The sequence below is a fragment of the Nerophis lumbriciformis genome, linkage group LG21, assembly GCF_033978685.3.
Source record: "Nerophis lumbriciformis linkage group LG21, RoL_Nlum_v2.1, whole genome shotgun sequence".
In the NCBI taxonomy this organism is placed as follows: Eukaryota; Metazoa; Chordata; class Actinopteri; order Syngnathiformes; family Syngnathidae; genus Nerophis; species Nerophis lumbriciformis.
Window position 1 is genome coordinate 16397453 of NC_084568.2, and position 26201 is coordinate 16423653.

At 37.3% G+C, this 26201-nt stretch overlaps 1 protein-coding gene across 1 annotated transcript in view; it reads left to right on the forward strand.

Annotated features, from left to right (window-relative positions):
* Positions 1–19982: 19982 nt before the first annotated feature.
* LOC133621034 (copine-4-like) overlaps positions 19983–26201 on the forward strand; it is a 44138-nt gene continuing 37919 nt past the window's right edge. The window contains exons 1-4 of the mRNA XM_061982815.1: positions 19983–20170; positions 20301–20480; positions 22336–22407; positions 25059–25133. Coding sequence (XP_061838799.1) covers positions 20000–20170; positions 20301–20480; positions 22336–22407; positions 25059–25133 — 498 coding nt within the window. The 5' untranslated portion in view covers positions 19983–19999. The remainder of the gene's footprint in view (positions 20171–20300; positions 20481–22335; positions 22408–25058; positions 25134–26201) is intronic.

The window sequence follows — 26201 nt, forward strand, 5'->3', positions numbered from 1 at the left end:
TTTATTGATTGCCATACAGAGTCCATCTGAGAAGCGCTTGCTTTCTGAAAGCACTCCATCACTGTGGCAGGGCATCTGTCGTTTCATCCTGGACAATATTCATGACAAGTTTGGGCTTTGTCTTAAAGATGTGCTATTGGGATTTAAACATCCATCCATCCATCCATTTTCTACCGCTTATTCCCTTTGGGGTCGCGGGGGGCGCTGGAGCCTATCTCAGCTACAATCGGGCGGAAGGCGGGGTACACCCTGGACAAGTCGCCACCTCATCGCAGGGCCAACACAGATAGACAGACAACATTCACACTCACATCCACACACTAGGGCCAATTTAGTGTTGCCAATCAACTTACCCCCAGGTGCATGTCTTTGGAAGTGGGAGGAAGCCGGAGTACCCGGAGGGAACCCACGCAGTCACGGGGAGGACATGCAAACTCCACACAGAAAGATCCCGAGCCCGGGATTGAACCCAAGACTACTCAGGACCTTCGTATTGTGAGGCAGATGCACTAACCCCTCTGCCACCGTGAAGCCCGGGATTTAAACAGTATGAACAAAAATTAGAAAAGGAATTTTACTTTTGCAACGTCATTATATTATTGGCTGAGTTTTATATTCATACATGTAAGTTTCTCAATACCCGACCTGTTTTTTTCTGCCTTTAAAAAGGAATTAGAACTTTACTTTAAAACGATTTCTACCTCTAACAACCAAAAAGCTGTGAAAACTATGATGCTGTGTTCCAAATTTTAATTATTTACGGAACTTGTGTGAGCCTATGACTTTACATTTTGTTACATATATATATTTTGCATTTTATTTTAGTTGCTTTATTGCGTTTACAACCCCCTGGCGCTGTTTTGTACTGTTTTTGTACTGTTTCTCTACTTATTATTATTTCTTTGCTTGTATGTAAATGTTGCATATTATAAATAAAGGTTTATAAAAAAAAAAAAGAAGCGGTTGCTTTCAGTAAAAACATATAGTTCTAGCCTTTTAATTGAAAACATGTGTTATTTATTTGTGATGTTTTTATCAGTTCTATTTCATCTCCTCTTCTTATTTTAATTAGATCCTTTCGATCAGTGGTCCCCAAACTACGGCCCGCCAGCGTTCATAATCCGGCCCGCGGGAAGTTTTTAATTTAATTTAATTTTATTATTATTATTTTTAATCCGTCCCTTCTAATCCATTTTCTACCGCCTGTTACTCTTCAGTGTCTCCTAGCCGCTCAGGCAAATCATTTGTCTAAAAATGTCTTTTCCCATCGATAATATCGCGCTTGTGCCGCAGTGTCGGGCGAGCATGCGGCAAGTGTGCGCTCTTTCAGTCAATTAGTGCGCAAGGAATATATATATATATATATATATATATACACACATATATATGTGTATGTGAATGTTGTCTGTCTATCTGTGTTGGCCCTGTGATGAGGTGGCGACTTGTCCAGGGTGTATCCCGCCTTCCGCCCGATTGTAGCTGAGATAGGCTCCAGCACCCCCCGCGACCCCAAAAGGGACAAGCGGTAGAAAATGGATGGATGGATGTATATTAGGGTTGTACGGTATACCGGTATTAGTATAGTACCGCGATACTAATGAATCATTTTCGGTACTATACCGCCTCTGAAAAGTACCGGTCCTCCACGGACAACCCCTAACATCCACTGTAATGATACCAAGTACAGGAGCGTATCTTGTCGATACTACTATGATTACGTCAACATTTAGTGGCATCACAACATCTTCTTTCGTTTAAAAAAAATTGATATTGTATTTATAAAGTCAGGAAATATGTCCCTGGACACATGAGGACTTTGAATACGACCAATGTATGATCCTGTAACGACTTGGTATCGGATTGATACCCAAATTTGTGGTGTCATCCAAAACTAATGTAAAGCATCCAAACAACAGAAGAATAAGTGATTATTACATTTGAACAGAAGTGTAGATAGAACATGTTAAAAGAGAAAGTTAGCAGATATTAACAGAAAATGAACAAGTAGATTAATAATGAATTGTCTACCACTTGTCCTTAATAATTTTGACAAAATAATAGAATAGAAAAGGACACAATATGTTACTGCATACGTCAGCAACTAAATTAGGAGCCCTTGTTTGCTTACTTCCTAATAAAAGACAAGTTGTCTTGTATGTTCACTATTTTATTTAAGGACAAACTTGCAATAAGAAACATATGTGTAATGTACCGTTAGATTTTTTTTAGTTAAAATAAAGCCAATAATGCAATTTTTTGTGGTCCCCTTTATTGAGAAAAGTACCGAAAAGTATCAAAATCATTTTGGCACCGGTACCAAAATATTGGTATCGGGACATCACTAATAACTATATATATATATATATATATATATATATATATATATATATATATATATATATATATATATATATATATATATATATATATATATATATATATATATATACAGCCCGGTCCCTGGCCAAATTTTTTTTAACCCAATGCGGCCCTCCAAGTCAAAACGTTTGGGGACCCCTGCCCTGCTTTGAATTACCAATATCACTTTCTCTGGACAAAACATCCCCCTTTCCACTTCTGTCACTAACCTGGGTGTGAAAATGGACCAGCAGCTCAACTATGACACCCACAGTCATCACCTCCGCAAGACCTCAAAAACATCGCCAAACTCCGCCCTTCACTCACCCTGGCAGATGCAGAGAAGCTCGTCCACGCCTTAGTCTCCTCCAGGTTGGACTACGGCAGACCTGGGCAAATTAAGGTTAGTGATTAATCGGCGAATTAACTATGAAATATTATGAATTATGAGTGATTAATCGGAGAAATCAAATTAATTATCAGTGAATAATCAGTATATTATTAGTGAACTATTATTGATTAATTAGGGAATTAACAATAAATTATCAGTGAATTATGAGTGACTAATTAGGAAATTATTAGGGAATTATGATTGATTAACCAATTAATCATAAGTGATTAATAAGATATTTATGAATGATTAAGTGATTAACAATGAATTGTCTGTGATTTGTAAGTGATTAATCAGTGAATTAACAATAAATTATCTGTAAATTATGAATAATTAATCAATGAATTAACAATAAATTTTTAGTAAATTATGGGTGATTAATCATAAAACTATAAGTGGTTAATTAGTTATTTATCTGTGGTTGAGCAACTAATTAGTAAATTAACAATACATTACGTGTGACTTGTAAAGGATTAATCAGTGAATAAACAATACATTTTCAGTGGATTGTGAGTGATTAATCCGTGAATTAGAAGTGATTAATTAGTGAATAAACAATAAATGATCACTGAATTTAAGAGTGACTAATGAGTGAATTAACAATGAATGATCAGTGAATATGTATGAGTGATTAATCAGTAATTTATCAGTGAATTACAATGGATTAATCAGTGAATTATGAGTGATTAATTAGTTATTTATCAGTGTATTGTGAAGTGACTTATCGGCGAATTAACAATGAATTATGAGTGCATTATGAGTGATTAATCAGTGAATTTGGAGTGATTAATCAGTTATTTATCAGTGATTGGGTGATTAATCAGTGGATTAAAAATGAATTACCTCTGAATTGTAAGTAATTAATCAGTGAATTACCAAGAAATGATCAGTGAATTATGAATAATTAATCAATGAATTAACAATACATATTTATTGAATTATGAGTTAATAATGTGTTTATTAATAGTGTTATTAATCATTGAACTATAAGTGATTAATTATTTATCAGCGATTGAGTAATTAATTAGTACATTAACAATAACTTACCTGTGGCTTGTAAATTATTAATCAGTGAATTATAAGTGAGTAATTAGTGAATAAACAATAAATTATCAGTGAATTATGAGTGACTATCAGCGAGTTAACATTGAATTATCAGTGAATACTTATGAGTGATTAAGCAGTAAATTATCTGTGATGAATCAGTTATTTATCAGTGATTGAGTGATTAATCAGTGTATTAACAATGAGTACATCTTTATTGAATTATGAGTGATTAATCATTGAACTATAAGTAATTCATTATTTAGCAGTGATTGAGTAATTAATTAGTACATTAACAATAAGTTACCTGTGACTTGTAAATGATTAATCAGTGAATTATAAGTGATTAATTAGTGAATAAACAATAAATTATCACTGAATTATGAGTGACCAATCAGTGAATTAACATTGAATTATCAGTGAATACTTATGAGTGATTAAGTAGTAAATTATCTGTGAATTATAAGTGATGAATCAGTTATTTATCAGTGATTGAGTGATTAATCAGTGTATTAACAATGAATGCATCTTTATTGAATTATGAGTGATTAATCATTGAACTATAAGTAATTAATTATTCATCAGTGATTGAGTAATTAATTATTACATTAACAATAACTTACCTGTGACTTGTAAATGATTAATCAGTGAATTATAAGTGATTAATTAGTGAATAAACAATAAATTATCACTGAATTGTGAGTGACTAATCAGTGGAATAACATTGAATTATCAATGAATACATATGAGTGATTAAGCAGTAAATGATCTGTGAATTATAAGTGATGAATCAGTTATTTATCAGTGATTGAGTGAGTGTATTAACAATGAATACATCTTTATTGAATTATGAGTGATTAATCATTGAATTATAAGTAATTAATTCTTCATCAGTGATTGAGTAATTAATTATTACATTAACAATAACTTACCTGTGACTTGTAAATGATTAATCAGTGAATTATAAGTGATTAATTAGTGAATAAACAATAAATTATCACTGAATTATGAGTGACTAATCAGTGAATTAACATTGAATTATCAGTGAATACTTATGAGTGATTAAGCGGTAAATTATCTGTGAATTATAAGTGATGAATCAGTTATTTATCAGTGATTGAGTGATTAATCAGTGTATTAACAATGAATACATCTCTATTGAATTATGAGTGAATAATCATTGAACTATAAGTAATTAATTATTCATCAGTGATTGAGTAATTAATTATTACATTAACAATAACTTACCTGTGACTTGTAAATGATTAATCAGTGAATTATAAGTGATTAATTATTGAATAAACAATAAATTATCACTGAATTGTGAGTGACTAATCAGTGAAATAACATTGAATTATCAGTGAATACATATGAGTGATTAAGCAGTAAATGATTTGTGAATTATAAGTGATGAATCAGTTATTTATCAGTGATTGAGTGAGTGTATTAACAATGAATACATCTTTATTGAATTATGAGTGATTAATCATTGAATTATAAGTAATTAATTCTTCATCAGTGATTGAGTAATTAATTATTACATTAACAATAACTTACCTGTGACTTGTAAATGATTAATCAGTGAATTATAAGTGATTAATTAGTGAATAAACAATAAATTATCACTGAATTATGAGTGACTAATCAGTGAATTAACATTGAATTATCAGTGAATACTTATGAGTGATTAAGCAGTAAATTATCTGTGAATTATAAGTGATGAATCAGTTATTTATCAGTGATTGAGTGATTAATCAGTGTATTAACAATGAATACATCTTTATTGAATTATGAGTGAATAATCATTGAACTATAAGTAATTAATTCTTCATCAGTGATTGAGTAATTAATTATTACATTAACAATAACTTACCTGTGACTTGTAAATGATTAATCAGTGAATTATAAGTGATTAATTAGTGAATAAACAATAAATTATCACTGAATTGTGAGTGACTAATCAGTGAAATAACATTGAATTATCAGTGAATACATATGAGTGATTAAGCAGTAAATGATCTGTGAATTATAGGTGATGAATCAGTTATTTATCAGTGATTGAGTGAGTGTATTAACAATGAATACATCTTTATTGAATTATGAGTGATTAATCATTGAATTATAAGTAATTAATTCTTCATCAGTGATTGAGTAATTAATTATTACATTAACAATAACTTACCTGTGACTTGTAAATGATTAATCAGTGAATCATAAGTGATTAATTAGTGAATAAACAATAAATTATCACTGAATTATGAGTGACTAATCAGTGAATTAACATTGAATTATCAGTGAATACTTATGAGTGATTAAGCAGTAAATTATCTGTGAATTATAAGTGATGAATCAGTTATTTATCAGTGATTGGGTGATTAATCAGTGTATTAACAACGAATACATCTTTATTGAATTATGAGTGAATAATCATTGAACTATAAGTAATTAATTCTTCATCAGTGATTGAGTAATTAATTATTACATTAACAATAAGTTACCTGTGACTTGTAAATGATTAATCAGTGAATTATAAGTGATTAATTAGTGAATAAACAATAAATTATCACTGAATTCTGAGTGACTAATCAGTGAATTAACATTGAATTATCAGTGAATACTTATGAATGATTAAGCAGTAAATTATCCGTGAATTATAAGTGATGAATCAGTTATTTATCAGTGATTGAGTGATTAATCAGTGTATTAACAATGAATTACCTCTGAATTGTAAGTGATGAATTAGTGAATTAACAATACATTATCGGGGACTAATCAGGGAATTAACAATGAATTATGAGTGAATTATGACTGATTAATCAGTGAACTTCAGTGAATTTGTGAACCGGTGCAACAGCTCCCCCCGCGACTCCGTGAGGGACAAGCGGTAGTAAATGGATGGGCGCCCGAGCCAGGTTCTGCAGTACTGCCATGGTCCTGCAGGGGGTGCCACAGCACGCTGCTGTGAGCGCTCTCAGGGTGCGAGAGGGGGGGCTATTTGTGGGTGGGGGCACCATACGGGCTTTCCCGCTCCCAAGGTGCGAGAGGCGGCGTGAGGCTGAGAGGTTCTCCAGCTGCCCGAGGAGGAGGAGGAGGATGAAGCCGACCGATTAGAAGGGAAAGTGGAAACTTGGTGACGGCGTCCTCTCCTCACACCTGAGACCAGGTAAGAACCTGGCAACACCAGACTTCTTCATCTTCCTCTCCATCCTCCTCTTCCTCATACCTCAAGCATGATCTTCTTCTTCTTCTTCTTCTTCTACATACAACCATCATCACATAAAACTGATATATGTGTGCACCTTCTTATCTGCTGCTTTTACATTATTATAGTATTTACATGTATCATATGTACATTATAGTATTTACAAGAGTTTCCATGTATTGTATGTACATTATAGTATTTACAGAAGTTTAATTAAATCATATGCACATTATAGTATTTTCAGAAGTTTATTCATATCATATGTACATTATAGTATTTACAAGAGTTTACATGTGTCATATGTGCATTATAATATTTACAATAGTTTACATATATATTATAGTATTTACAAGAGTTTGCATGTATCATATGTATACATTATAGTATTTACAATAATTTACATGTAAACTCTTGTAAATACTATAATTGTCACGGCAAGGTTTGTTCTCCCGAAATGCAGACGGACCACTCTGGACATGGCGTGCAGGTAAAAAGACGATTTAATTCTCAAACTACCAAAGTAGTACAAACAAAACGGAACACAAGGCAAAGGCACAACGTGTTGATCGCACTTGGAGCTAATGGTATACTTCTTAGCATGGACCGTCTTTAGGGGTGGGTGGAGGGAGGTCGGGAGAGCGGTAAATTCCTCCCCTTTAAAATTGTTCAAAAAGTCTCTCGTCGTCCCCCACTTGAGGTTGTGTGGGGTGACAAGAGGAAAAGGTCGGTGACGCGGGCGGGGCTGCGGTGGCGCGACAATGTCCTCGGGCCATACGGAGTTGATAGGGATCAACTTGCCGTTAGGACCCCACATCAGGTCCTGGCGCTCCAAGGGGGAATGGCAAAGAGTCTCCACTTCCATTGCCTTTAATACCATCCACGTACCTTCGTCCATCTCCTCGATGTCCGTTGCGAAAGAACTGTTAGCTGGCGTCATTCTGTCACGACGAGGTTTGTTCTCCCGAAATGCATGGCGTGCAGGTAAAAACATGATTTAATTCTCAAACTACCAAAGTATTACAAACAAAACGGAACACAAGGCGAAGGCACAACGTGTTGATCGCACTTGGAGCTAATGCTATACTTCTTAGCATGGACCGTCTTTAGGGGTGGGTGGAGGGAGGTCAGGAGGGCGGTAAATTCCTCCCCTTTAAAATTGTCCAAAAAGTCTCTCGTCGTACCCCACTTGAGGTTGTGTGGGGTGACAAGAGGAAACGGTCGGTGACGCGGGCGGGGCTGTGGTGGCGCGACAATGTCCTCGGGCCATACGGAGTTGATAGGGATCAACTTGCCGTTAGGACCCCACATCAGGTCCTGGCGCTCCAAGGGGGCATGGGGAAGAGTCTCCACTTCCATTGCCTTTAATACCATCCACGTACCTTCGTCCATCTCCTCGATGTCCGTTGCGAAAGAACAGTTAGCTGGCGTCATTCTGTCACGGCGAGGCTTGTTCTCCCGAAATGCATGGCGTGCAGGTAAAAACATGATTTAATTCTCAAACTACCAAAGTAGTACAAACAAAACGGAACACAAGGCGAAGGCACAACGTGTTGATCGCACTTGGAGCTAATGCTATACTTCTTAGCATGGACTAGGGACAAACAACACTCAGGTAACTGTGGCGTGAAACAAACAAGACTTACGTAGCATGGCATGAATCAAACACTTAGCATAAACTAGATACAAGGCAAAACTCATAGACAGGTTGCATGAAGCAAACAATGACGCCGGGCCGGGCCGGCTTAAATAATGCCTCTGATTAGTGCTCGGGTAGCAGGTGAGCGGCCGAACACTAATCAGAGACAGGTGAACATAATTAGCAACCATGGCAACCAAAACAAATTCAGGGAGTTGCACACACAGGAACTAAAAGGAGTCCAAAACTAACAGAACATAACTACACAAAACATGATCTAGACCACAGATCATGACAATAATGTACATATAATACATGTAAACTCTTGTAAATTCTATAGTATTTACAAGAGTTTACATGTATCATATGTACGTTATAGTATGTTTACATGTTTACATGTATCATATGTACACAGAGGTGGGTAGAGTAGCCAGAAATTGTACTCAAGTAAGAGTACTGTTACTTTAGAGATTTATTACTCAAGTAAAAGTAAGGAGTAGTCACCCAAATATTTACTTGAGTAAAAGTAAAAAGTATGTTGTGAAAAAATTACTCAAGTACTGAGTAACTGATGAGTAACACACACTCATATCATATATATATATATATATATATATATATATATATATATATATATTTGTATATATATATACAAACATACATATACATTGATATATACAGTATATAATTTATAAGTATTTATTTTGCTGTTTTTGTTTACATGTTAAAGGTGTTTTAATGAATATACATGCATGTTTAACATATAGATTCCTTTCTTTAATGAAGACTAGAATATAAGTTGGTGTATTACCTGATTCTGATGACTTGCGTTGATTGTAATCAGACAGTCGTGATGATAACGTCCACGTTTTCAAATGGAGGAGAAGAAAAGTTCCTCCTTTCTGTCTAATACCACATGAAAGTGGTGGGTTTTTGGCATCCTATTTGTCCAGCTTCCATATTCGTTTTTATACACTTTACAAGAAATATATTGGCGTCAAACTCCGTAGCTTGCTAGCTTGTTTACGCTGGCTTTCGGAGACTCTTGTTTTGAAAGCGCAGGCGCGATGGCGCGGCACTTTTATTGTGAAGACAGGAACGTCCTCATGTGCGGTCAGTCTTGAGGCTTTTGACGGTACGGTTGAAATAAAACAAGTATCTTTTTTCCTTCACACTTTTGATTGATTGATTTGAACTTTTATTAGTAGATTGCACAGTACAGTACATATTCCGTACAATTGACCACTAAATGGTAACACCCCAATAAGTTTTTCAACTTGTTTAAGTCAGGTCATGTGACCACCTGGCTCTGTTTGATTGGTCCAACGTCACCAGTGACTGCATCTGATTGGTGGAACGAAGTGAAACGTCACCAGTAAGGCAGGCACTTTGAAGGTCTGTCTGACAGACCAAAACAAACAAAGCGTGCATTAACAGATCGATAAAAATTAGTAGCGAGTAGCGAGCTGAATGTAGATAAAAGTAGCGGAGTAAAAGTAGCGTTCCTTCTCTATAAATATACTTAAGTAAAAGTAAAAGTATGTTGCATTAAAACTACTCTTAGAAGTACAATTTATCCCAAAAGTTACTCAAGTAGATGTAACGGAGTAAATGTAGCGCGTTACTACCCACCTCTGTATGTACATTATAGTATTTACAAGAGTTTACATGTACATTATAGTATTTACAAAGGTTTACAGTACATTATAGTATTTACAAGAGTTTACATGTACATTATAGTATTCACAAGGGTTTACATGTATCATATGTACATTATAGTATTTACAGAAGTTTATTCATATCATATGTTCATTATAGTATTTACAAGAGTTTACATGTGTCATATGTGCATTATAATATTTACACTAGTTTACATATATATTATAGTATTTACAGTTGTTTACATATAACATATGTATATTATAGTATTTACATAAGTTTATTTATATCATATGTACATTATAGTATTTACAAGAGTTTACATGCATCATATGTACATTGTAGTATTTACAATAATTTACATGTAAACTCTTGTAAATACTATAATGTACATATGATACATGTAAACTCTTGTAAACACTATACCTGTAGTATTTACAAGAGTTTACATGTATTATATGTACATTATAGTATTTACTAGAGTTTACATGTACATTATAGTATTTACAAGGGTTTACATGTATCATATGTACAGTATATTATAGTATTTACAAGAGTTTACATATAGCATACAGTATGTATATTATAGTCTTTACAGAAGTTTATTTATATCATATGTACATTATAGTATTTACAAGAGTTTACATGTATCATATGTACATTGTAGTATTTACAATAATTTACATGTATCACATGTACAATATAGTATTTACAAGAGTTTACATGTATCATATGTACATTATTGTATTTACAAGAGTTTACATGTACATTATAGTATTTACAAGGGTTTACATGTATCATATGTACAGTATATTATAGTATTTACAAGAGTTTACATGTATCATATCTACATTATAGTATCTACAGAAGTTTAATTATATCATATATACATTATAGTATTTACAGAATGTTATTCATATATGTACATTATAGTATTTACAAGAGTTTACATGTATATTATAGTCTTTACAAGCATTTAACATAACATATGTATATTATAGTATTTACAGAAATGCATTTATATCCTATTTACAGTATAGTATTTACAAGAGTTTAATTATATCATATATGCATTATAGTATTTACAGAAGTTTAATTTTAACATATGTACATTGTAGTATTTACAATAATTTACATGTATCACATGTACATTGTCGTATTTACAAGACTTTACATGTATCAAATGTACATTGTAGTATTTACAAGAGTTTACATGTACATTATAGTATTTACAATAGTTTACATGTGTCATATGAACATTATAGTATTTACAAGAGTTTACATTTATTATATGTACAGTACATTATAGTATTTTATCTTGTTATTACAATGGTGCAACATGTTCGCGTGTTGTTAACATGTTACCATGTTATTACAATGTTGTTGCTCTCTTGTTATTACAATATTGTAACACGTTAGCGTGGTTTTAATATGTTATCTTGTTATTACAATATTGTAACACGTTAGCGTGGTTTTAATATGTTATCTTGTTATTACACTATTGTAACACGTTAGCGTGGTGTTAGCATATTTTGTATCCTGTTTCTACCACATTGCTACCATGTTGTAGTTCAGTCTCAGTGGATGTTACGATGATGAAGATGGAGAACAAACGTGTCTCTGTCACGTTTGTCCGGATTGATCACATGACCGATTGGTTGACTGACTGATTATTGACTGATTCTGTGTTTTTAGCGTTATCTGTTTGTGGTTGCAGTTTCACGTTTGGCCGCAAGGTTAAAAAGTGTCAGCCTTTCAGAGTTTCTCCAAAAATGTCCCCACAATCCTCAGGGAGCGCCACTAATGCCAACAATTATTACCACTGTTGTGGTGCGGCACTTGCATGATGCCATGAGCGCGGCTTTAATCGCCTGTGGGAGCGTTTATCCGCCGCTTGACTGCTCATTCGTCTCAAAAGCCTCAGCGGGCCGACATAAAAGCTCCCGGAGCTTGGTGGACATCCTCCTGTCTTGTCTTGAGGTACACACTGCTGTACCTTGGAAGAAGAGAACATTCCGCGCCCCCTGGCCTCTCCGCCACGACTATAAATAGTACTGGCGCATAATCTTTTTTAATTCTTATTCATTCTGATTGCAAATCGAATTATCATTTTCAAAAATGTATATTTTTATTTAGATAAAAACAATTAAAATACGTTTTTAGGGCCATTGCCATGCATCCAAGGAGCTTTTCTAACCTCTCACCTGTTTTGAAAATGTTTCATTATAATTATTATACAGAATAAAACATTGCGAACATCGGTTTGAATCGAGAGTCAATTCCGAATCGTTACGTACCCAAAGATTCACACCCCTAATAAATAGTGTCGTTTTTCTATAAAATTGTATAAGTACACCTCTGCATATAATTATATCCTTACTAACATTAAAGTAAACAAACACAAAATTAAATAAAGATCAACTTATAACAAAGTATCGCTTTGTTAATAGGGCTGTGAATCTTTGGGCACCAAACGATTCAATTGGATTCTTGGGGGTAACGATTAGATTCTCGATTCGAAATCAATACTTTTTCAATAACATTGGGTGCCAGTTTTATGATTAACTAGATTCCTCCATAAAATAAATAAACAGCTCTGATCAATATATATAGTACTTAAAAGAAAACTGCTTTTGTTTAATAAAATTCTACCCAAACATTTAATAAAGTCAAATAAAAATAAGGCAACAGGAGAAGTATCCAACGCTTCTCTTTTCTAAAGTAAATATTTACAGAAGATATAATAATTTGCTTGAGTAGCTGGACAGGACAGATGCATAAAAAAAATAAAAAATAATTAATCGATTAAAAATCATTACTAATATGAATCAATTCAAAAACAATATTTTTTGACACCCCTAGTTATTAACAATGTTTTTTTTTGTTTTAGTAACATTTTATGACGGACTTAAATCATCTGATGCTGAAATATGAAATTAAATAAACTCAATAAATTATAATAAATTCAAATTGATTAGCAACATTAACTCAGGTGCACGGTATATAAAATAAAAATTGGTGCAGATTTTTTTTATTTGATCAAATTGAGAATAATGGCACATTTTGTAGTGCACAGCTTTTCGAAACGTGATACTGATAAACCATGTTCCTTGGGGGGTCACATGCCCCCCCCCCCCCAGGGGGGGACCCGCCCCACTAATTGAGAAAGACTGAGATACAGGAAGTCTGCTTTCATGAGTGCTTCCTGTCTTGTCCATTCATGCTGAGTTTCACTTCAACATGAGGAGAGGCGTGTGATTGGAGGACGTTACCTCTGCAGTTGGATGTTCCTCATGATGTAACCTGAGCTGCGGATGCAACGAATAAGATGACTTCCTGTGCAGGACCATATGATACAAACACAGCGGGAACAAGACATTGATACAACGTTGATTATACGTACATGTCCTTTCAAACTGACTTTGAAACAACGTTGCAAAATAGTTGTATTTGTAAATTGAGACAACGTTGATGTCTAACATTTGACACACGTTGTTGGTTGGGAAATGACAAAATTTCTATGATCAAATCAAGGTCACTACTGACATGGAATAAACGTCGTTAAAAAGCATGTTGTTTCAACATAGTATTTGTGTTGTAGAATTTTGGTTAGGAAATGACCAAAATTTAATGGTGAAATCAACATCAGAACCCAACATTGATTAAACGTCATCAAAAAGCATGTTGTTTCAACATTGTATTGGTGTTGTTGAATTTTGGTTGGAAAATGACAACATTTCAATGGTCAAATCAACGCCACAATCTGACATTTGAATGAAAGTCGCCAAAAAAGCATGTTGTAGAATTTTGGCTGGGAAATGACCAAATTTTAAGGGTCAAATCAATGTCACAACCTGACATTGAACAAACGTCGTTAAAAAGCATGTTGTTTCAATGTACCGTAGTATTGGTGTTGTAGAATTTTGGTTGGAAAATGACCAAAATTCAATGATCAAATCAACGTCACAACCTGACATTGAATACACGTAGTCAAAAAGCATGTTGTTTCAGCGTTGTATTTGTGTTGTAAAATTTTGGTTGGGATATGACCAAAGTTTATAGGTAAAATCAACCTCACAACCTGACATTGAATAAACGTCATCAAAAAGCATGTAAGTTACCCATGTCTTGGGCACTAATACACCCCCATACCCAGAGCCGGCCCAAGGCATAAGCGTACTACGCGCTTGCTTAGGGCCCCGCGGCCACCAGGGGGCCCCCAAAAGCAATTAACAAAAAAATCTTATTTTTAATTTTTTGCATGTACGAGTCTGACTGATGATTTCTAAATGATCAAAGATATATTATTGTACAAAAACACAATTTTAGGTCAACAGAGTGCTGCTGCTGATCTAGGCTTAGTGATTCTTCCTGCCTCTCTTTAAATGTAAAGCTGCCTCTGCTGCACCTGTGACGTTTGCCGCCTGCTATGGCGTCACATTAGTGCCAAAAATCCGAGCGCATAAAAACTGTTATCGCGCGCTGATTCTCCACTTCGTGCGCGCGCGCGACACCCTTTTGCGCGCGTGTGGTGCCTTTTTGCGCGCGCGCCGTCTCGGTCTGTGCGCTGGCATGTTTCGTTTTGGCACTTTGGGGGCGGGTATGCTTAGACGGCCCCTTCTTTCTGATTGGTCAGGCGAAATGCTCAGAGCCAATCAGAAGTATAGCAGGGCGGCTCATCGTCAATATTTATCAAGATTGTTATAGGCGCAAAGTTTTCACTTCTTCTTGAACATTTGTTTTCTAATTTATGGAATTTCTTTTGATTCAGCCATAAAATTAATGAAATAATCTTTCAATTTTGTTTTTAAAATGTTAAAAATAGTCTTTCAATAATGTATTCTGAAACAGTTTAAAATAATCAGAGAACTGACTATCACTGACCCTACACAACTATGTTGCACAATTAAGTCATTTTTTTTTATAGCGAAAGAGGTAATTTCAACAGGTGCAGCATCCTATGTCATATCTACATGTAATAAGATTTGTAACAAGGCAAACCGTTTGTAAATTGGTCGAAAATCGAGCAAGTTATGGTAATTTAATTGGTACATGTACTAATTAAATTACCATAACTTGCTTTGACATCAATGTAATGATTGAGGCTAGCTGTCCGAGGTAAGATGGCTACAACGTTGCTACGCTGGAGAATGATTGGTCATATGAAAAATGCTCAGAGCCAATCAGAAAGGAGGGGCTGTCTAAGCATACCTGCCCCCAAAGTGCCAAAAAAAAAATGACAGCGCGAGGAGAGATGCCAGGAGTACACAGAGAGCGCACAGACCGAGACGGCGCGCGCGCAGAAAGGCACCGCGCGCGCGCAAAAAGACACCACGCGCGCGCAAAAAGACACCACGCGCGTGCAAAAGGGTGTCGCGCGCGCACAAAGTGGAGAATCAGCGCGCGATAACAGTTTTTATGCGCTTGGATTTTTGGCACTAATGTGACGCCATATCTTTCCTCTCAGATTCAGACAGGACTGAGCAGGTGATCAGAGGACCACTGTCTATTAAGGAGAACTTTTCATTCCCCAAACGGCATGATGGCCGAAGTTTTCATTATCATTATACCTACAGACAGCTAGTCAATGGGGAAAAAGTAAAGCGTAGCTGGCTGACTTATTCAAGAAGTAAAGATGCAGTCTATTGCTTTTGCTGCAAATTATTTTCCAAAAAGTCCTTAAAACTGGCAGCCGAGGGACAGCGGGATTGGGTCAACATAGGTGCACTGCTGAAACAGCATGAAAACAGTGAAGATCATTGTAGCAACATGGTGAAATGGAAGGAATTTGCCTTGCGTCTTTCAAAGGGGAAAACTATTGATGAATTTAACTTCAGTAGACTGTGCTCTCTTTGTACAAAGTAAACATTAAATATGAACAATTAACTAAAAATGTAAACTAGTAATTAAAGACTAATATGTACAAGACTGATGAGACAAGATGACACTTTTACTGTAAATACAAAGCTTTATCACTTGGACTGTTCAACCCCAGGCCGCTCTTGTAGCTGAATGTTTTCTACATTTTAAGATTAGGAACCATATGTGGCACTCTGGACATCATTCGTTCATTCATTGGTATTATTTATGTTCTTAACTGGGCCACCCCCATATCTTTATAAATGACATGTCATTTGTAAAGACATGCCAGGCTGACAATAGGATAATGTAAACAACACTGCCAGAGCCGCAATGAGTTTATAGTAGGTGTGTGAATGATCAACAATCAATATTATTGGCAGAAATAGAGGGCCCCAAAATCAAATTTTGCTTAGGGCCCCATGGAGGCTTGGGCCGGCACTGCCCATACCATCACAGATGCTGGCTTTTCAACTTTGCGCCTATAACAATCCGGATGGTTCTTTTCCTCTTTGGTCCGGAGGACACGACGTCCACAGTTTCCAAAAAGAATTTGAAATGTGGACTCGTCAGACCACAGAACACTTTTCCACTTTGTATCAGTCCATCTTAGATGAGCTCAGGCCCAGCGAAGCCGACGGCGTTTCTGGGTGTTGTTGATAAACGGTTTTCGCCTTGCATAGGAGAGTTTTAACTTGCACTTATAGATGTATCGACCAACTGTAGTTACTGACAGTGGGTTTCTGAAGTGTTCCTGAGCCCATGTGGTGAGATCCTTTACACACTAATGTCGCTTGTTGATGCAGTACAGCCTGAGGGATCGAATGTCACGGGCTTAGCTGCTTACGTGCAGTGATTTCTCCAGATTCTCTGAACCCTTTGATGATATTACAGACTGTAGATGGTGAAATCCCTAAATTCCTTGCAATAGCTGGTTGAGAAAGGTTTTTCTTAAACTGTTCAACAATTTGCTCACGCATTTGTTGACAAAGTGGTGACCCTCGCCCCATCCTTGTTTGTGAATGACTGAGCATTTCATAGAATCTACTTTTATACCCAATCATGGCACCCACCTGTTCCCAATTTGCCTGTTCACCTGTGGGATGTTCCAAATAAGTGTTTGATGAGCATTCCTCAACTTTACCAGTATTTATTGCCACCTTTCCCAACTTCTTTGTCACGTGTTGCTGGCATCAAATTCTAAAGTTAATGATTATTTGCAAAAAAAATTTTTTTATCAGTTTGAACATCAAATATGTTGTCTTTGTAGCATATTCAACTGAATATGGGTTGAAAATGATTTGCAAATCATTGTATTCCGTTTATATTTACATCTAACACAATTTCCCAACTCATATGGAAACGGGGTTTGTATTTGTGTTGTAGAATTTTGTTTGGGAAATTAGTACATTTCAATGGTCAAATCAACGTCACGACCTGACATTGAACAAACGTTGTCAAAAAAGCATGTTCTTTCAACACATTATTTGAGTTGTAGAATATTGGTTGGGAAATAACTACATTTCAATGTTTAAATCAACGTCACAACCTGACATTGAATAAACATCGTCAAAAAGCATGTTGTTTCAACGTTGTGTTCGTGTTGTATAATTTTGGTTGGGAAATGACCAAATTTTAAGGGTCGAATAAACGTCACAACCTGACATTGAACAAACGTTGTCAAAAAGCATGTTGTTTCAACGTTGTATTTGACTTGTAGAATATTGGTTGGGAAATACCGTAACTAAATTTTAATGTTTAAATCAACGTCACAACCTGACATTGAATAAACATCGTCAAAAAGCATGCTGTTTCAATGTTGTGTTCGTGTTGTATAATTTTGGTTGGGAAATGACCAAATTTTGAGGGTCAAATCAAGGTCACAATCTGACATTGAACAAACGTCAAAAAGCATGTTGTTTCAACGTATTTGTGTTGTAGAATATTGTTTGGGAAATGACTACATTTCAATGTTTAAATCAACATCACAACCTGACATTGAATAACAACGTCAAAAAGCATGTTGTTTCAATGTTGTATTGGTGTTGTAGGATTTTGGTTGGAAAATGACAAAAATTCAATGATCAAATCAACGTCACAACCTGACATTGAATACATGTAGTCAAAAAGCATGTTGTTTCAATGTTGTATTGGTGTTGTAGAATATTGGTTAGGAAATGACCAAAATTCAATGATCAAATCAACGTCACAACCTGACATTGAATAAATGTCGTCAAAAAGCATGTTGTTTCAACGTTGTGTTCGTGTTGTATAATTTTGGTTGGGAAATGACCAAAATTCAATGGTCAAATCAACGTCAAAACCCGACATTGATTAAAGGGGAACATTATCACCAGACCCATGTAAGCGTCAATATATACCTTGATGTTGCAGAAAAAAGACCATATATATTTTTTAACCGATTTCCGAACTCTAAATGGGTGAATTTTGGCGAATTAAACGCCTTTCTTATATTTGCTCTCGGAGCGATGACGTCACAACGTGACGTCACATCGGGAAGCAATCCGCCATTTTCTCACTTTCGTCGGTGTGTTGTCGGAGGGTGTAACAACACGAACAGGGACGGATTCAAGTTGTACCAGTGGCCCAAAGATGCGAAAGTGGCAAGAAATTGGACGAAATTTGTTCAAAATACGAGGCTGTGGGGAAAGCCGACGAAATGGTCAGTCGTTTGTTCCGCACACTTTACCGACGAAAGCTATGCTACGACAGAGATGGCAAGAATGAACCGAAGATGATCAAGAGAAGAATATCGACCCTAGCTTCCCTGGCCTGCTGACATCAACTCCAAAACTGGACAGATCAGCTTTCAGGAAAAGACAGCGGATGAGGGTATGTCTACAGAATATATTAATTGATGAAAACTTTATTCATTACTCGCTGTTTTACGTAAATTATTATACATAAACTGTGTTTACCAATAATTTAGCTTAAAAACATTTATTTTTTCAATCATTCGAGTACCGGGTACATTCGGGTAGTCTTGTGTAATGCAGTATTTTGTGTCTATTTAGGTATGGTTAACCTGAGTGCTGAAATCGTGGAAAAATATATGTTCTTAGCGCGCCTGAAATGGGCTGTCTGCACTCTCAAAGTGCATGTTGTTGCCAAATGTATTTCATATGCTGTAAACCTAGTTCATAGTTGTTAGTTTCCTTTAATGCCAAACAAACACATACCAATCGTTGGTTAGAAGGCGATCGCCGAATTCGTCCTCGCTTTCTCCCGTGTCGCTGGCTGTCGTGTCGTTTTCGTCGGTTTCGCTTGCATACGGTTCAAACCGATATGGCTCAATAGCTTCAGTTTCGTCTTCAATTTCGTTTTCGCTACCTGCCTCCACACTACAACCATCCGTTTCAATACATGCGTAATCTGTTGAATCGCTTAAGCCGCTGAAATCCGAGTCTGAATCCGAGCTAATGTCGCTATACCTTGCTGTTCTTTCCGCCATGTTTGTTGTATTGGCATCACTGTGTGACGTCACAGGAAAATGGACGGGTGTATATAACGATGGTTAAAATCAGGCACTTTGAAGCTTTTTTTTAGGGGTATTGCGTGATGGGTAAAATTTTGAAAGAAACTTCGAAAAATAAAATAAGCCACTGGGAACTGATTTTTAATGGTTTTAACCCTTCTGAAATTGTGATAATGTTCCCCTTTAAACGTTGTTTCAACGTTATGTTTGAGTTGCTCAACGTCAGGACCTAATTCAACAAGTCCTCAACGTTGTTTCAATGTCTCACTCCTGCTGGGACAGACACGGCCAAGAGGTCATTTACAGTTTCATGCTTGTGTACAGACTTCCTGTCGTCCCGCCCCCGCCCCCGCCATGAGTGACATCTACGAGTCGGCGGCCCACTCCTTGGGTCTGTTCGACAGTCCGTGTCTGACCAAAGTGGAGCTGCGGCTCACCTGCAAGGCCATCTCCGACCGCGACGCTCGGTCCAAGCCGGACCCGTGCATCGTCCTCAAGATGCAGTCGCACGGCCAGTGGATGGAGGTACGTCACTATGGCGACCGCCGACATCCTCAAAACAGGAAGGGGAAAAACATGAAGCCAAAGATGTTTAAAAGGAAATGTCTCGCCACATTGGGGCCGGTCTTTACTCCACACTTAACTACATCTACAGGTGGACCGCACGGAGGTGATGCGCAGCTGCGTAAACCCCTCCTACTCCAAGGTGTTCACCCTGGACTTTTACTTTGAAGAGGTGCAGCGTCTGCGCTTTGAGCTGTACGACATCAACAGCAACTACAACGACGTGAAGGACGTTGACTTCCTGGGGGCGGTGGAGTGCACCCTGGGACAGGTGGGACAGCAGGAAGTTGGTGTGTGTGTCCTCCTGGCCATGCTAGTAACAGAAAACACGTGTGTGTGTGTGTGTGTGTGTGTGTGTGTGTGTGTGTGTGTGTGTTCTGGCAATGCTTACTTAATGGGGACATCGCTCTGTTTACACCATGGGTGTCAAACTCTGGCCCGCGGGCCAAATTTGGTGGAATTTCACTTGGCCCTTGAGGCGATATCAAATTAACACTAGAGCTGACCCGCCGATTATATACAGCGGCGGTGCCGCGGTAACACCGCATTCACCGCTAATTCTCATACTTGCCAACCCTCCCGGGAGACTCCCAAATTTCAGTGCCCCTCCCAAAAATCGTCACGTCCGCTTTTCACCCAGTCCAACGAGTGCTGGCCCAGTCACATAATATGTGCGGCTTCTGCACGCACACACAAGTGAATGCAAAGCATACTTGATCAACAGCGATACAGGTCACACTGTGAGTGGCCGTATGAACAACTTTAACACTGTTAAAAATATACGCCGCACTGTGAATCCACACCAAACAAGAATGACAAACACTTTTCGGGAGAACATTTGCACCGTAACACAACATAAACACAACAGAACAAATACCCAGAACCCTTTGCAGCACTAACTCTTCCGGGACAGCCACCCTTAGTGTAACCTGTATCGCTTTTGATCAAGTATACATCGCATTCACGTGTGTGTGCGTACAGAAGCCACACATATCTTGTGACTGGGTTGGCACTTTGTTAGAATGGATGAAAAGCGGACGTGACGACAGCTCGTAGAGGAAGTTAAAGGCAGTGCCTTTTAGGGAAGCCCCCCAAGACTGTGGTCTGGGTGGACTACGAGATATAATGACTGATGAACACCTTGGTTGGATAATGAAGGTTGCCTCAGCTCAAAGCCTGAGCCCCGACATTTATGAACTAGCATCCAAGAAAAGATGCCAGGTATCTGGCTTGGGCACATCAGATTAGATCAGTGTGTTGCAAACTGAGCAGTTTAAAGTCCTGAATGGTTGGTTTATTCATTGTTATTTTATTTTCTAATTTATTAGCCTGTGGAAAAAGTTAATGTTGATATTTACCTCAGAAGGCTGCAAATAGAAAAGAGGCATTCAATTTTTATTTAAATTGTATTTGATATGCCGTTGATGTTTTTTAATTATTATTATTATTTGAAACTCGATTTTGCATGTCACTATAAAGTTATACAAGCATTGCTTGTTCAATATTCAATGCAAAACTTGTTTGGGTCCCTATTAAAAGGTTAATTTGTTCAACCTTGGCCTGCGGCTTTGTTCAGTTTTAAATTTTGGCCCACTCTGTATTTGAGTTTGACACCCCTGGTTTACACAGTCACCTTTAAGGGATCTCTGACGGTATGAAGACAAAAAAACAGGTCCCCTAAAGGGAAACCTTTTTAAATGATAGTCAGATCCATTCTGAAGACGCCTAAGTGATTTTTAAGCTTGGGCCCATAAAACATGTTTACTGGTTAGTTTGAGTGTGAGACATTTGCACAGCAGCCCAAATTGCATCCGTACAAATTTGTGTGAATTATGCAAAATTTTCTAAATTTTGTCCCCATGAACCATATTAACTCTTTTTCCCCAGGGTCCCCAGTAAGAATGATCAGCACATTACTTCATCAATCCAGAGATTTAAAGACGTGTATGAGCTAACTGGGCAGTGGCCATTTTACCTAAATTTTTTTTATGCCTCCACAACCTGTAGAAAGGGTGGTCCCCACAAGTGATGATCAAAGACTTGGTACCCATTCCAAATGATAACCATTATGTGTGTGTGTGTGTGTGTGTGTGTGTGTGTGTGTGTGTGTGTGTGTGTGTGTCTAGATCATCTCTCAGAGGAAGCTGTCCAAAGCTCTGCTGAGGCCAGGAGGCATCGTGGGAAAGACCATTATCACGGTGAAATATAAAACAATCCCCGGGAAAAATGACGAGTCAGCAGACTTGGAGGATTTTCATTTTGTAGAGAAAAGCAGATAACAGGCATGACAAAAACTGTAGTCACTTCAAATGGAATCTTTCTGGCTTTTAAGAAACACTAAAAGAAATGAAAAGAAATCAAGAATGTAACTAATGAACAAATATTATCTCTCTATCTTTAGCTTTGGAAATGAAAATTTACAGGGTGATTGCCTAATTTCCCCCCCCCCCCCCCCCCTCCGTTTGACCTAAAAATGAAAAAGTGACTGACGACCACAATTAGTTTTTATGTATTTTTGCGTTTCTTAAAGCCAGAAAGTTTCCATTTGAAATGATAATAGTTTTGTGTCATGTCTCTTATCTTTTTTGTCCTAGAAAATGAAACATTAATTAAAATTGAACATCCTCCAAATCTGTTGATTCCATCATTTTTCCAGAACTGTTGTATAGAAGCTACTAGAAGGGTGTCAAAAGTGTGGCCTGGGGGGTATTTACATTGTTTTGATTGTCCACCAGCATTTTGAAAATACGAAATGAATGGATTAATAATGACGTATGTTTTTATTTAACCTAAAAAAAACAGAAATACAAACCCCAAAACCAGTGAAGTTGGCACGTCATGTAAATCGTAAATAAAAACAGAATACAATGATTTGCAAATCCTTTTCAACATATATTCAATTGAATAGACTGCAAAGACAAGATATTTAACGTTCGAACTGGTATACTTTGTTATCTTTTGCAAATATTAGCTCATTTGGAATTTGATGCCTGCAACATGTTTAAAAAAAGCTGACACAAGTGGCAAAAAAGACTGAGAAAGTTGAGGAATGCTCATCAAACACTTATTTGGAACATCCCACAGGTGAACAGGCTAATTGAGAACAGGTGGGTGCCATGATTGGGTATAAAAGCAGCTTCCATGAAATGCTCAGTCATTCACAAACAAGGATGGGGCGAGGGTCACCACTTTGTGAACAAATGCGTGAGCAAATTGTCGAACAGTTTAAGAACAACATTTCTCAACCAGCTATTGCAAGGAATTTAGGGATTTCACCATCTATGGTCCGTAATATCATCAAAAGGTTCAGAGAATCTGGAGAAATCACTGTACGTAAGCGATGATATTATGGACCTTCGAACCCTCAGGCGGTACTGCATCAAAAAGCGACATCAGTGTGTAAAGGATATCACCACATGAGCTCAGGAACATTTTAGAAAACCACAGTTAGTAACTACAGTTTGTCGCTACATCTGTAAGTGCAAGTTCAAACTCTACTATGCAAAGCCAAAGCCATTTATCAACAACACCCAGAAACGCTGCCCGCTTTGCTGGGCCCGAGCTCATCTAAGATGGACCGATGCAAAGTGGAAAAGTGTTCTGTGGTCTGACGAGTCCACATTTCAAATTGTTTTTGGAAACTGTGGACGTTGTGTCCTCCGGAACAAAGAGGAAAAGAACCATCCGGAGTGTTATAGGCGCAAAGTTGAAAAGCCAGCATCTGTGATGGTATGGGGGTGTATTAGTGCCCAAGGCATGGGTAACTTACACATCTGTGAAGGCACCATTAATGCTGAAAGGTACATACAGGTTTTGGAGCAACATATGTTGCCATCCAAGCAACGTTATCATGGACGCCCCTGCTTATTTCAGCAAGACAATGCCAAGCCACGTGTTACAACAGTTTGGCTTCATAGTAAAAGAGTGCAGGTACTAGACTGGCCTGCATGTAGTCCAGATCTATCTCCCATTGAAAATGTGTGGCACATTATGAAGCGTAAAATACCACAACGGAGACACCCGGACTGTTGAACAACTGAAGCTGTACATCAAGCAAGAATGGGAAAGAATTTCACCTGAAAAGCTTAAAAAATGTGTCTCCTCAGTTCCCAAATGTTTACTGAGTGTTGTTAAAAGGAAAGGCCATGTAACACAGTGGTGAACATGCCCCTGTGCCAACTTTTTTGCAATGTGTTGCTGCCAATAAATTCTAAGTTAATGATTAGTTGCCCCAAAAAATTGTGTTTCTCAGTTCGAACATTAAATATCTTGTCTTTGCAGTCTATTCAATTGAATATAAGTTGAAAAGAATGAGCAAATTATTGTATTCTGTTCTTATTTATGAATTACACAAGGCGCCAACTTCACTGGTTTTGGACAATACAATACAAATCAATTGTACTCCCTCTACCTCCCTAAAAAAAAGTAAAAAATCAGTCCAGTAAGTACAGGCAAACATTGATATAAAGCCACCGACAACTGCACTTCCGAATGGCCCCAACATGGTGCAGCAATACACAAAAGCAGACAAAAGGCTCATCAATCATCCACAATTCAATCGGGGCCAGACTCAGAATCAGTCGCCTTTACATATTTGAAGAAAGCACCCTATACTTCTTGAAATATTACAGAACAACCATTTAATGTCAGCCTAATTTTTTAATAAGATATGTTACGCATGTTCGTTAGCTTCGTCAGCCACAGAACTGTAAAGCTCCTAAATGTACAAAGATGTTCCTGGGTTCGATCCCTCATCATTTCCCTGTCTGGCTTCCTTCCCAGTTTCGCTTGGAAATGTACATACTGGTTACAGTGTGTGTGTGTGTGTGTGTGTGTGTGTTTCGTTCAGATCACAGCAGAGGAGCTGACTGGGAATGACGACTACATCGAGCTTTCTTTCAGTGCCAGGAAGCTGGATGACAAGGTGCACACACACACACACACACACACACACACACACACACACACACACACACACACACACACACACACACACACACACACACACACACACACACACACACACACACACACACACACACACACGAGGAGTGTCAGAAAAGTTCCAGGAGCCGTATGTATTAGCACAAAAACATGGCATACGCCCTTTTTCACGGCAAAGTCGAGCTGTGTCAAGAGTGAACTGAATGTGGAAACTTCTTGGCCGCCATACGCACATTTCTACATGCTGTGGATATTTTGTGTACTAAATTCCCGTACACGGCAGCTGAACATAAAGCGCAATTTGAAACAACAGCCGGTTTGTCTAATGCAGGGGTTGGCAACCCAAAAACGTTGAAAGAGCCATATTGGACCAAAAATTAAAAGCCTTATATACAGTTAGGTCCATAAATATTTGGACATTGACACAATTTTCAGTATTCCAGCACTGTACAACACCACAATGGATTTGAAATGAAACAATCAAAATCTGCTTTAAGTACAGACTTTGAGCTTTAATTTGAGGGTATTTACATCCAAATCAGGTGAACGGTGTAGGAATTACAACCCATTTTATAAGTGCCTTCCACTTTTTAAGGGACCAAAAGTAATTGGACAAACTAATATAATCATAAATAAAATTGTCATTTTTTAATACTTTGTTGCAAATCCTTTGCAGTCAATGACAGCCTGAAGTGTGGAACACATAGACATCACCAGACGCTGGGTTTGGTCCCTTGTGATGCTTTGCCAGGCCTCTGCTGCAGCTGTCTTCACTTCCTGCTTGTTCTTTGGGCATTTTCCCTTCAGTTTTGTCTTCAGCAAGTGAAATTCATGCTCAATTGGATTCAGGTCAGGTGATTGACTTGGCCATTGCAGGACATTCCACTTCTTTGCCTTAAAAAACTATTTGGTTGCTTTCGCAGTATGCTTGGGGTCATTGACCATCTGCATTGTGAAGCACCGTCCAATAACTTTTGAAGCATTTGGCTGAATATGAGCAGATAATATTGCCCCAAACACTTCAGAATTCATTCTGCTGCTTTTGTCA